Source organism: Ochlerotatus camptorhynchus, unplaced genomic scaffold, assembly GCF_037179485.1.
Source record: "Ochlerotatus camptorhynchus isolate MF236.1 unplaced genomic scaffold, CSIRO-AGI_Acam_v1.1 ptg000063l, whole genome shotgun sequence".
Taxonomy (NCBI): Eukaryota; Metazoa; Arthropoda; class Insecta; order Diptera; family Culicidae; genus Ochlerotatus; species Ochlerotatus camptorhynchus.
In genome coordinates, this window is record NW_027040553.1 from 2,100,902 (window position 1) to 2,115,077 (window position 14,176).

A 14,176-nucleotide genomic window follows, 5' to 3' on the forward strand; every position below is an offset into this window, starting at 1 on the left:
TGGACGGTGGTTACATTCAATAATGTTTCTTCGAGAGCGTGGTTTAAAGACTTGGACTTAAGTCGTGATTTCATTCGCCTAATGGGTAGAATTATGTCCAAACACTACTCGCTAGATGCGCATCTCCATAAAATAAACCTCGTGGACAGCAACATCTGTAGGTGCGATCACGCAATTTGGCAATGTATGGATAGTGACGCCGCCAGAGAGCGACTTTTGCATACCCTCGAGGCCCAAGGAAGACAACCCTAAATTCCTATCAGAGAATACTGGGAACCCTCGATGAGTCTCATCGTCGCCCATTGGTCACCATAGCCGGTTGAAATCCAGACGAATCTAGAACCGCACTACCGTTCATACTGTCGACAACGCTCTGATGAGACAACGAAATCCCACCCCCAAGCTCCTCCCCTGATCCGATCCTTCGACAATGTACCCCTCTAATCTCGGGTAAGCCGAGAGTATTCGGCCCAACTCCTACTAGACATAGAATTAAGTGAATTTGGTTACGAACAAAAAACAATGAATCATCGGCTCCGTAAAGCTTACGCGATTGAGCCTTCCGAATAAAAGAACTAGATAGATTAAAAAACTTCAAGGGACAGCCCTATGGAGTTGTACGCAATGGTGACGTAGGACTACGTGGTCCTGTATAATAAATCTTAGTTGTTAACTGCAGCATGAGCTTATGTTTTGTATAGGAATAGGAATTTGAGTGGAGTTCTCTCTGTTTATACTCTTTAGTAAAGGGTGATACGGTCAAAATTTGGTCAATATCAACTTGACGTATTTCTTTCAATTTTGCATTTAAAAAACCTGAACACCCCTCATTTTGAAGGTGTGTGTGTGTAGAATGTTGCTCCTATTTTGATTTTGGAATTCACTCTTCAGTTGTCAAAATGCCGTCCAAGCAAGAAGAGCAGCGTATCAAAATTTTGCTCGCGCATCGCGAAAATCCGAGCTACTCGCACGCAAAGTTGGCAAAATCGCTAAAAGTTGCCAAATCAACCGTTACAAATGTAATTAAAGTGTTTGGGGAACGTTTGTCGACAGCCAGGAAGTCTGGATCGGGGGGAAATCGAAAACCGGAAGCCGCTGAGACGACAAAGAGAGTTGCCGGTAGTTTCAAGCGAAACCCTAACCTCTCTCTCCGAGATGCCGCAAATAAACTGGGTGTATCGTCTACAACCGTGCATCGAGCCAAAAAACGAGCCGGACTATCGACTTACAAGAAGGTAGTGACTCCAAATCGCGATGATAAACAAAATACGACGGCCAAAGCGCGATCCCGAAGGCTGTACACGACGATGCTGACGAAGTTTGACTGCGTGGTAATGGACGACGAAACCTACGTCAAAGCCGACTACAAGCAGCTTCCGGGACAGGAGTTTTATACGGCAAAAGGAAGGGGAAAGGTAGCAGATGTTTTCAAGCACATGAAACTGTCAAAGTTCGCAAAGAAATATCTGGTTTGGCAAGCCATCTGTACCTGTGGCTTGAAAAGCAGCATTTTCATAGCTTCCGGGACTGTCAACCAAGAAATTTACGTGAAAGAGTGTTTGAATAAACGTCTGCTGCCTTTCCTGAAGAAACACGGTTGTTCTGTACTGTTTTGGCCGGATTTGGCATCTTGCCATTACGGTAAAAAGGCCATGGAGCGGTACGCCGCCAACAACGTGCAGGTGGTTTCCAAGGACAAGAACCCTCCCAACACGCCAGAGCTCCGCCCAATTGAGAAATACTGGGCTATTGTCAAGTGGAACCTAAAGAAGACCAAAAAACTGCTAAGGGCGAGCAGCAGTTCAAGGCAAACTGGCTTTCTGCGGCGAAGAAGGTGGACAAGGTGGCTGTACAAAATCTGATGGCAGGGGTCAAGCGTAAGGCCCGGCAATTCGGATATGGAAAAGCGGAAGCCTAACTGAATATTTTTCCTGAATTTTATACTAACTGAACTTGAAAAAGAAATTTAATTTGATTTTTTAAATAAACGATTTCACCGATTTACACGCGTTTTCCCTTGACCAAATTTTGACCGTATCACCCTTTATGACGCGCTTGGCATAAATGGCCCACAGCGACTCACGAAGAGCTACTGATTCCGATCAATAGCGGTGCGGCTTCTTCCTCCTTCTATGGATGCTCATGTGGGCTGCAGCTCGCTGCTTGCAGGCAGCCTTTCGTTGTGTACTGGAGAACATCACCACTCACCACGCGGTGATTGAATAAACACCATTTGGTGAGACCGGATGCAATTCAACTTTGAAATCTGTGTTAGGGAAATCGCTTTTCGCAGGCAATCGGTGATAATTTTTATTATCATAGCAACAGTTGCACATTCGTGCAATTTTCAACAGTGATATTTTGAAAAATGATCGATTGGTGATAAATTTATTGAAATTGGTCCAGGGGCAGTTGAGTTATTAACGTTCAAAATCATTCATAATTTTGTTACATGTTCCGTTTTCGGTTTTCACAAAGTGTGCCCCCATATAGAAATCACAAACGTAGTTCTACGTCAAAAAAAAATTGTAATACAGTTGAAAGGGAACTGACATTAAATACAATTGGGTTGTTTAATGCATCAACAATTTCAGCTTTTAACACGTTTAACTATGTGGAAGACTCTTAGAAACACGTTAATACTTTATTTTTTACATTTAAATAAGCTACAGCTAAGAAATCGCAAAAACCTTTTTTTAAAACGTTCATTAAATGACATTAGCTTTTATATCATGACGCTTGCGACTTACGGTGTAAAACAGGGCACAATACACGTTAGATAGCAGATCAAAATTTCAGTAGGGACACCACTTTACCACATACGAGACGTCAAATGTAAATTTTTTTCGCCAAGCTCGTAACAACAACATCAGCTGTCTTCATCTTCATTCTTTTTTGATATAAAAGTTTCAAGAGTTTTAATCAGTGTTTAATCCTAAAAATGGAGCCAGGATTTTCCAAAGCGGATGCAAACACGCTCCCGAAGGTGGATTTCTTCATGGTGCAATATTTTCTGACCACTAATGAAAAATTCCGTGACGCTAATAAACGAGGAAAAATCGAAAGGTAAGCCGAGTTTCATATCATCTCGTTCAGCAAATTTATTGGTTTGTTTTCAGGTCATCCAACCCCGATTATTTGAAGTCTTCTATTGGACGGGTTCAGTTAAAAATTGACGGGAATCTATGCACGGTAAAAGCGAAAATTGTGCCGGAGCACAAGATTACTGCTAGGCAGTATTCCGTGGTTGCGATAATAAATACAGCCGATGAAAAAGTTGTTGATATCTTTTGTGAAAGTGACGCACAGGGGTGTAAGGCAGCCGCAGGGGGTTGTAAACATGCCGTAGCGTTTTTATTCTATCTGTATGAAAAATACAGCCAGCCTTCTCCTACTGATTCAATATGTCTCTGGAAAGTGCCGAATCTGTCGAAAGTAGAAGAAAACATAGACAAGTTTGATCTTGCCAAGCATCGTGATTCCGGAGTTTCCAATTCGAATGAAGTAATTAATGGAAGTGGAAGGTTTCTTCAAACATTGCTTAGCAAATGTCCGTCAAGTGCTACTATTAGTGCATTGAAGTATCATCAAGCGTTTCCGAAGGTAGAAGGATATGCTTTGCATTGTCTTTTGATAGACTTCAAAGAAAGTTCCGAAGCAAAACAGAGCTCGAAACGTTTTATTCAGTTCTGCAAACGTACGATGATGGATAGTGTATGTAAAAAAATTGAAACTATCACTACAGGGCAAGATTGTTCCCAGTGGAAGCTGCTAAAATATGGGCGAATAACAGCTTCAAAAATTTTTGAGCTGTCGAGGTGTAAAACTGGCGATGGTTCTCTCGTAAGGTCCGTGCTAGGACAAACAAGTTTTACTAGTGAGGCGATGAAACGAGGGTTACGATTAGAGGACAAAGCAGTAAAAGCAATTAGGATGCGATATCAAAACGTTCGCAGATGCGGACTATTTCTGAGTCCTGATTATCCCGTATTTGGTGCATCCCCAGATGCGATCAACAGTTCAACAGTTTTTGAAATCAAGTGTCCATCGAAAAGCGATAATGTTAAATATTATGTTGATGTGAACGGAAATTTACAAGAGAAAGTAAAATCTCAAATCCATCTTCAGATGATTATGTCAAACCGCAAAAAAGGTGTTTTAGTATTAGTTCTACCGGAATTTGAAAAAAGTCGAAACCCTCTCAAATTTGTAGAGTTCTATGAAATAAATCTAGATGTCGATTATATACAACAGAAAATGACAGACAGCTACAAGTTTTGGAAGACTAATATTTTTAACAAACTGTTTACATCTTTTTGAAAACCTAAGTGATTCAGTTTTAATTTGTTGTCAGTTAGATTAAAGCATTCTAACATGTATCCCAAATAAATTATCTAACCCTTAACCGACCGGACTTTGGCTTACTCTAATGGCTACTGGGGGAAGGGAAGGAGGGGTTGGTATTGATATGAGTGATTTGGTCAGCTTCAGACTGAATGAGATAAAAAAGCTGAAGATAATCGTTTGTTCCATTTGTTTTAACCACTCAGTGTTCAGCCTGGGACATTTATTTGACCCCCATGTTTAACCTAAATATTTAGGTTCTTCCAGAAAGCTTCTCTCTTTGTCTTTTTGTCTGTTCCTACCTAGCTATCTTCCTTCCTCCTTCTGGGCCATGGTTTGGAAGTAGTTGTGTTGTTTCTTGTAGGAAGCGGACAATCAAAACCAAATTAAAAACTTAACAACATTTTTATTTATTTGTTCTACATTAACCAACAATTGCTTTAAGATTTTACGTACATTGAACTTACTTAATAAGTGACCCTTGCAAGTTCACTAATCCAGCTACAATTATAACGATAAAATCTAGGTTGTGTAAAAAGTATGACGGCAGTTCCGCATGAGGTGCGCACATCCTGAACTCCCTGAACCTTCGAATAAGCCGTTCCACGTGTATCCTGACACAAGCTATCTCTTTTGCTTTCAAAGCATCCTCTTTGGATAAGGCTTCATCTTTTGTAACACTTGGTGGACGTATCAAAAATCCACCCTTTTGAGCAACTTCTACAGCAATATTTTTGAAGCCGCGATCGGCCAAAACTCCTACATTTTGATGAATATTATTCAAAAATCCAGAATTCCGAACAATTTTTTGGTCACTCGCACGTCCTGGAAATCCTTTTGATATAAAGTTGATGTGACCACATGGGGTACATGATACCAAGTACTTTATTGTATTACACGATTTATACTGTGAATATGTAATTGACTGCACAACTGGGTCGGTAGGTTTCTGAATTTGTGTTTCAAAACAGTCAATTATACTTTGAACTGCACTATATTCTGTCAGGAATGCGACTGGCAAGAATTTTTTAATTGCTTTTGCATCAGGCCAAAAAATCAGCTCTTTAAATTCTCCAGCTATTTTTGACACATTTTCATCGAATATTTGTGAAATTCGCGAACGAGATAGACCAAAACAGTCCGATAACAATTCAAATGTTTCATTTAATCTTATTTTCCTTAGTACAATCATTATATCCCTCTCACTAACATTAGTGGTTTCTTGTAAAGATTGCAATATATGGGTTCCATTTGATGGGATTCCTAAATATTGCATACTTTTATCTTTCATTAAATTGTACACAAAATTTAAATTCTTTAATTTATCCTCCGTTAGGCATTGTTCATGTGCAAACTCTCTCTCGCTCCGATTGCTGGGAAAGTACTCGCTGCCTGCTGATGATATAATGTCTGAAAGTGTATGGAAATATAAAAATGTGTTATTGCTTGGAAATTTTAGAACCAGAATGATGAATTACTATTCCTTGCTAACAAGTAAAACTATCAGAGACAAACCAGCCTTTAGGCTGAAAACCTTTCAAATTAAGAAACAAAAAAAAAGACAAGAAATAGCTAGCTATTATATGCATTTTTAATCAACAAGTTCAATCACCTGTTTACCTGCTCCGATCAAAACCAATCAATGTCCCGTAATGCCCTAGTAACTAACTATATGATATATTGATGTTGGTGTAGTAACCATCGAACTATTGGATTGATCGTAGTATGTCAGCAATAAATTATTAGACAAGCGTCACTTTTCAAATCGACGTATTTGATTTTGCAAACAATCACTTCAATCGACGATTTGTCTTAACTACTAGCTCACCCATGCAAACTAACACCACGATCAAGTAAGGGAATCTTTCCTCTGCCAACTGGTGCTCATAAACTTATACAATGCCCTAGTAGCTAAGTACCTGAACTTTCTGATGCAGGAGTGCTGAAAGAACCAGTCGGAGTATTTTGATCCACGGTTTGGATAAATTTCTTTGGAGAACACTGCTTGCTTTTCTCGGGTTCAATGTTCACTCGATGAGAGTCGCTGTGCTTGATTTCCAAAGGACGAGCCAATGGGTCTGATTTTGGAATCAAAAAGCTGTACCTTTCAGCATCTGAAACAGAAAATCTTTGAAAACTAACAATACGTTATTTAATTACATTTTTTACCTTGTACAAACGGAAGATTCTTATGAGGAACAATATTTTTGTCCAACTGGTACCGCACATTGAACTTAGGTGATTTTACTGGTACTATTTTGTAGTCAGAAGGCTGAAATGGTAAATAAATGCATAGAAAATACATTTATTTGCACTCGCATTTAAATCAATTATATTCACTTACATTGAAATGCCGCTGACAAATGAATAAGCGCTTCCTTTTGCCAAGAACTGCATCTGACTTCATGATGTTGACACGCTGGAACCACAATTCTTTCAGGTCTTCTTGTTTGGGGAACTCGAAAAGGTGAACATTCAATGAATTTAATGAGTTCACGGGGCATCCGGACACCGCGCAACGCATTTTTCTACCGTTTTAGCTTTTACCAACTAGACGAATGAAAACCGAGAAGCATAAACAAACAGAAACAAGCAAAAAACTGGTAAACAAACACAGACTCTATAGTTGGTGTTGGGTGTAGGTTGTCGCTATTTAAGAGGTTGGGTGACCAGTGTAGTTTTTCGATAGAATGGAGTCTTGAATATTGACCAGGCACTCAAAAGAAGAAAACACCGTTTTTGACGTTTATACAATAACAAAAATAGAAATGTTTATGATTTTTTATTTTTTGTGCTAATCTGAATCATATGGCATGAAAACCCACATACCGTTAAACAACCCAATTTGCTTCAGCCTAAATCTTAGTATGAAAATATAACTTCTAATCGAAATGACGTCTGAGACCAACGGGTAAGTCACTTAGCACAATGTGCCGAAAATTGATTCGGCACAGCTGGGGCACAATCTCATGGGGATTGGGTTGATTATTAAATAAAATGGGAGCACTGTTGGACAAATTTCATTGAAGTTGTTCACAACATTACGTGCTGTTTGACTGTATATTCAGGAAGATCATATAATTGAATATACCAGAGGAACTCAGACCAGCAGTTCAATTCTCGGTTCACAATCCAAAATGTAGGTCCTAGCGTGAGCTCGAGACAAACAGGCAGTCAAATAATGCTGCAACTCACACACAAAAAAACTACAGAAGTCATACTCATCATCCTCTCTATTCGGTCTCCTACAATGTTCCCCACCAGTTCCAACTCTTTCCGGCCACATCCTATGAACACAAGAAACATTTCGCATACCCTCCGGCACCCACTTCCCGCATCATCCTCAATGGGCTGGCGAACGAATATTACGAATTGGTGCATCATCTACAACCGACCAGAAACATGTAGAATCAGGTCCGATCAGTTCCCATGAGGTAGTAACTACATCCACCTTTATGGGAGAATTTTTTCTTCACATACGTCCGACGGTGGTTGCTCCTTCCTAGTATTTTTCGATGGCATTTTCTTTTGTCGAAATTGCATTCTACTAGGCCGATTTTATCCTTGCGATTTGAAACCAAAATATTCAAGCTGTCAAAATTACCGGGTTGCCAAATATACCTCTACTATTCGTATTTTCCAAACAATCGCAGCTTGCTCTATATGACCGGCACAATCGGCACACCTGTTGCACGCTGAGAAAAAATATGACCCAAGATTGGTGTACGGAGTGACCTACCTTTGTCTGAGACAGAGTTGTAGACGAAAGTAAAGTCTTCCTAAAAAACAATATAGGGTAAATTATGGCTTCGGCACCCATTGACTATTTTCGGCAACCGAAATTGAAACGTTAATTTCACTGTATTTTCCCATCAAAACTCTTCGCTGAATGTATTAAGCCGATTCCTTACCTTTTCAGCTTCAATCTGATTACATTTTTACGACTGTGCAATCCTGTTATGCCATATTTTTCTTTAAATTAAATATACACAGTACAAAATACGGCTGATTTTGAGTTGCCGATAATAGAACAGCTGGTTAACACGCAGTTCAAATGGAAAGGGTGCCGAAGAAAAAGAGACTGCCGACAATAGTCACACTCACCTGAGAAGTTTGGAGCGATGTAAAAACATGTTCAACCCGTTTTGATCAATTCTGTCGATTGGAATTGGTAGAACAGCAAGCAGCAGATAAATGTCAACAAACAAACCTGTGATGTATGTGTGTGACGCTGAGAAATCGCTAATAGAAGTTCTGACGCTGCTTAGATTGACGAGAATACGTAAATTCCCCTACTCGGTAATTTTTTGAAATTAATGTTGAGCAAAAAAAAAAGTGTTAAAACTAAGGGGTAGGTCACTCCGCACACCAATCTTGGGTCATCTTTATTGTCAATGTGCCACAGTTGTGTCGATTGTGCCGGTCATCATAGACCAAGCTGCGATTGTTTGTTAAATACCCATCCCGGCGAACCGGTATTTCTGACACCTTGAATGTTTTGGTTTGAAATCGCAAGGATAAATCGGATTGAGGATGACGCGGAAAGTGGCGGGTGTGCAAAATTTTGGTGAATTAAGGGTACTAATGGTGTCTGATGAACTGCCTCTTTCTCTTGAGCCCACTCTAGAACCTACATTTCGTATTTAGATCTATAATGAAAATTATTGAAATATTGAAAACCGTGGACATTTAAACTCCGAATTACAAAAATCGGTGAGCAAGAACTTTTAAAATTACAAAAATATATCACTGCTTTCAGTTCAAACATTATACTACAAGCTCTTGTTCTACGATTTTTGTAAATTTTGGCAATATTTCATTAGTTTGTATTTTTCATAAACTTTTTAAAAAATATATAAATATTGAACAACTTTGAGTCGTTTTAGTTACCACCTCTCTGAAATTTTTACCCAAAATTTCTAAAACAAAATTACCGTGTGTATTTTTCTCTAGAAAGTCTTTATTTTTCTCAACAATTTTGCCTCAGACGTCATTTAGGATAGAAAAGACATTTTCATACTACGTGTTCGCAATTTTCAAAACAAATTTCCTCTGCTGTGTAGTATTTTACAGCAGCTTGAAACTAAATTTATTGCTATTTATTTTTAGTTCATTTTATAATTAATTTCACCTTACTTTTATTGTTTCCTGATTTCACTTCTATCTTTACAGGTTACGTTCACCGCAGCACAATCTACGAAATAAACCTAAATGTTCATTTATTTTCTATTGAATAATTTGTTTTACTTACATCCGAATGTGTATTTAGCAAGACAAAATGTTTTGCACCACGGATCAAACTATCCCTCGAATAACCAACTCGAAAACTGTTCCAATTATTTTGGTGAATTTCATTCCACTGCTTACAATGGATTTACTAGTCACTGTTTATTTTTATTTATGCACTCTCTCGCACTCTCATTCGCTTTAGGCCGGCGCACAATAGATACGTTTTCGGGTTTTTTGACAGATAATGCATGGGCTAACTGTCAAAAAACCCGAAAACGTATCTATTGTGCGTCGGCCTTTTGTTTCCACCCGTTCCGTCATTGACGTTTAGGCGCAACGTTCCTTGCGCTCCGCAGGTACGGCACGGCGCAAGGTATGTGAACAGTGCTCGACGGAGCGCACTTACCCCCCTCCCGTAATTCTGGTGACGGTCCCTGCATGGAGCCAGATTTACTATCCTGGATTTCAAGCACCGTTAATTTCGTTACCGGGCGCCTGTACTCTCCTTTCGCCGTCTTCACCGTCGCTTACGTAATCCTTCCATCTGCTCCAGGGTAGACTTCCAACACCACGCCCCGTGTCCAGCTCTTCCGCGTTCCTTCGTCTGCGATGTAAACCAGGTCTGGTTGTGCCTCCGAATGCCACTTCGATCGCTTGTTGATCGTGGGCCAATATTCCGACACCCATCTCTTCCACAGCTGATCTGCCAACGCTTGGGACCGTTTGAAGCTGTCCCGCGAAGCTCCGCTTCACCAGTCGTACCGATTCCTTTCACAAAATGGTCCGGCGCGAGGGCTTCTCCCGCATGCGGTGCGAGACCACAGTACATCAGGGGACGAGAGTTGATCAGGAATCCGTCAACTCTTCCTCGCAGTCTCCTTCGATCTTCTGCATAATCTGCTTGCTGGCACCCTGGAAGTTTGTGCCGTTATCCGAGAAAAACTCGATCGGCTTACCTCTTCGGCAAACGTCGGATGGTCATTTCATCAGGCACGACTGAGTTTTTTTTTTTCCTTTGGTTTTGTTTTTTTTCGTCGATCTTGTTTTCCGTGCTGAGCACCAATGCTACCGACGTGCCAGGAAGGCAGCTCCCACACCTGGACCCTACCTATCGACCCATCAACTCATGAACTGGGGACCAACGGCTTTACTTCCCATCCGAAGGAAGGCGTGATCAGAGATGTTATGCCTCAGAACATCCCGGCGGCGCCGACTGAGATTGAACCCAGGCCTGCTTGGGTGAGAGGTAATCACGCTTACCACTACACCACCGGCGCCGATCGGCACGACTGAGTTGACAAGCTATGAGTGACCTCAAGATGGATTGCCCTCGTTGTTAGGCAAATGAAGAAACAAATCCACTGCATGTACCGATTCACGTCCAACTGCATTAGAAAACGGGAACAGTGCTCAGCGCGCACACTACGATTTAGTAAAAAACGTTATGCAAGATTCAAAATGGCCGAATTTTAGTACAAATGGGAATAATTGCCCAAAACGAACAACTAAGCAAAGATTAATGCAAATCGGAGAAGGCCGAGTTACAAATTCAATTTTGTTAAAGTTCAAGTTGAACTTTGGAAAAGTTCAGGTTGGCCAGGTTGAGCGTTGGAAAAATTTGGTTCAACTTTGGAATAGTTCATATTGAACTTTGGAAAAGTTCAGATTGAAATTTTGACTAGTTGAGATAGAACTTTGAAAAGGTTCAGGTTGAACTTTGGAACAGTTAAGATTGTACTTTGGAGAAGTTCAGGTTGAACTTTTGAAAACGGTTGGTTTTTTACGTTCGTTTTTACGTTTTCACGTAAAAAAAATCGTTTCTACTAAAAGACTGAGAAAGCCAACCCATAAAGCAATTCCAATCAACCAGTCGAAATCACCATTAGCGTCCAGGTTGTAGTTTGGAAAAGTTTAGGCACTTTGGAAAAGTTCAGGTTGAGCGTTGGAAAAGTTCAGATTGAACTTTGGAAAAGTCCTGTCAGATTGAAATTATGAATGAACTTTGAAAACGTTCATATTAAACTTTGGGAAAGATCAGACTTAACTTTGGAAAAGTACAGATTGAACTTTGGAAAAGTTCAGATTGAACTTTGGAAAAGTTCAGATTGAACTTTGTTATAGTTCAGATTTAAATTTGGAAAAGTTCTGATTGAACTTTGAAAAAGTTCAGATTTCGCTTTTGTAAAGTTCCAATTGAACTTTGGTAAAGTTCAAATTGAACATTGGAAAAGTTCTGATTGAACATTGGAAAAGTTCAGATTGAACTTTTGAAAACTTCAGATTGAACTGTTGAAAAGTTCATATTGAACTTTGGAACCGTTCAAATTGAACTTTGAAAAAGATCAGCTTGAACTTTGGAAAACTTCAGATTGAACTTTGGAAGAGATCATATTGAACTTTGGAAAAGTTCAAAATGAACATTGTTCAATTTCAGCGTAATTTTTGAAATGATCAGATTGAACTTTGGAAAAGTTCAGATTGAACTTTGTTATAGTTCAGATTGAAATTTGGAAAAGTTCTTATTGTACTTTGGAAAAGTTCCGATTGAAATTTTGAATGAACTTTGAAAACGTTCATATTAAACTTTGGGAAAGATCAGACTTAACTTTGGAAAAGTACAGATTGAACTTTGGAAAAGTTCAGATTGAACTTTGTTATAGTTCAGATTTAAATTTGGAAAAGTTCTGATTGAACTTTAAAAAAGTTCAGATTTCGCTTTGGTAAAGTTCCAATTGAACTTTGGAAAAGTTCAAATTGAACATTGGAAAAGTTCAGATTAAACATTGGAAAAGTTCAGATTGAACTTTTGAAAACTTCAGATTGAACTGTTGAAAAGTCCATATTGAACTTTGGAACCGTTCAAATTGAACTTTGAAAAAGATCAGATTGAACTTTGGAAAAGTTCAGATTGAACTTTGGAAGAAATCATATTGAACTTTGGAAAAGTTCAAAATGAACATTGTTCAATTTCAGCGTAATTTTTGAAATGATTAGATTGAACTTTGGAAAAGTTCAGATTGAACTTTGTTATAGTTTAGATTGAAATTTGGAAAAGTTCTTATTGTACTTTGGAAAAGTTCAGAATGCATTTTGGAAAAATTCCAATTGAATTTTGAAAATGTTCAAATTGAACTTTGGAAAAGATCAGATCGAACTTTGGAAAAGTTCAAATTGAACATAGTTAAAGTTCAGGTTGATCTAAGAAAAGATCAGATTGAACTTTGAAAAAGTTCAGATTTAACTTTGGGAAAAATCAGACTGAACTTTGGAAAAGTTCAGATTGAACTTTGTTATAGTTCAGATTGAAATTTGGAAAAGTTCTGATTGAACTTAGTAAAAGTTCAAATTGAATTTTGGAAGCGTTCAGACTGAACTTTGGGAAAGATCTGATTGAACTTTCGAAAAGTTCAAATTGAACATTATTAAAGTTCAGGTTTATATTTGAAATTATCAGATTGAACGTTGGAAAAGTTCAGGTTGTACTTTGGCACAGTTCAGATTGAGCTTTGGAAAAGTTCAGCTTGAACTTTGGAAAATTTAAGCTTGAACTTTGTTAAAGATTAAATTAAAATTTGGAAAAGTTCTGATTGAACTTGGGAAAAGTTCAGATTGAATTTTGAAAAAGTTCAGATTGAACTTTCCAAATTTCAAATCGAAGTTTGGAAAATTAATGCTTGAACTTTGGAAAAGGTTATATTGAACTTTGGAAACGTTCTGATTCAACTTTGGGAAAGATCAGACTGGACTTTGGAAAAGTTCAGATTGAACTTTGTTATAGTTTAGATTGAAATTTGGAAAAGTTCTGATTGAACTTTGAAAAAGTTCAGATTGTACTTGGAAAAGTTCCAATTGAATTTTGGAATTCAAATTGAACTTTGGAATAGATCAGATTGAACTTTGGAAAAGTTCAAATTGAACATTGTTAAAGTTCAGGTTGATCTATGAAATGATCGATTGAACTTTGGAAAAGTTCAGGTTGTACTTTGGCAAGGTTCAGATTAAAATTTTGAAAAGTTCTGATTGAACTTTTGAAAAGCTCCAATTGAATTTTGGAAAAGTTCAAACTGAGCTTTAAAATATTTTACATTGAACTTTGTAATAGTTCTGATTGCTTTTTGGAAAAGATCAGATTGAACATTTTAGAGATGAACTAGCCTAAGGCTAAAAATCTCTTAAATAAAGAATTAAAAAAAAAAAAAAAAGATTGAACATTTTTGAAAAGCTTAGATTGACTTTTATAAAAGTTTGGATTAAACTACGGAGAAGTGCAGATTGAACTTTTGAAAAGCTTAGATTGAACATTGGAAAAGTTCAAGTTACTTTGTAAAAGTTCAGGTTGAACTTTGGAAAAGTTCAGATTGAACTTTGGAAAAGTTCAAGTTACTTTGGAAAAGTTCAGGTTGAACTTTGAAAAAGTTCAGGTTGAACTTTGGAAAAGTTCACGTTGAACTTTGGAAGAGTTCAGGTTGAACTTTTCGAAAGTTCAGGTTGAGCGTTGGAAAAGTTCAGATTGAACTTTGGAAAAGTTCACATTGAACTTTTGAAAAGCTTTTATTAAACTTTCGTAAAGACTGATTAGTTTTGGAAAAGATCAGATTGTTTT

General features: G+C 38.2%; 1 protein-coding gene across 1 annotated transcript; it reads left to right on the plus strand.

The window, feature by feature from the left end:
* The first annotated feature begins 2,903 nt into the window (after positions 1–2,903).
* LOC135696902 (uncharacterized) lies at positions 2,904–4,374 on the plus strand. Its single transcript, XM_065216443.1, has 2 exons — positions 2,904–3,066; positions 3,120–4,374. The coding sequence occupies exons 1-2, from the start codon at positions 2,942–2,944 to the stop codon at positions 4,318–4,320; spliced, it is 1,326 nt and encodes a 441-aa protein (XP_065072515.1). The 5' UTR covers positions 2,904–2,941; the 3' UTR covers positions 4,321–4,374.
* The last annotated feature ends 9,802 nt before the right edge of the window (positions 4,375–14,176 follow it).

Coding starts and splice junctions, on each gene's coding strand:
- LOC135696902 (XM_065216443.1), top strand. CDS start 2,942: ATGGAGCCAGGATTTTCCAAAGCGGATGCAAACACGCTCCCGAAGGTG. Junction 3,067..3,119: donor AAACGAGGAAAAATCGAAAG/GTAAGCCGAGTT, acceptor GTTTGTTTTCAG/GTCATCCAACCCCGATTATT.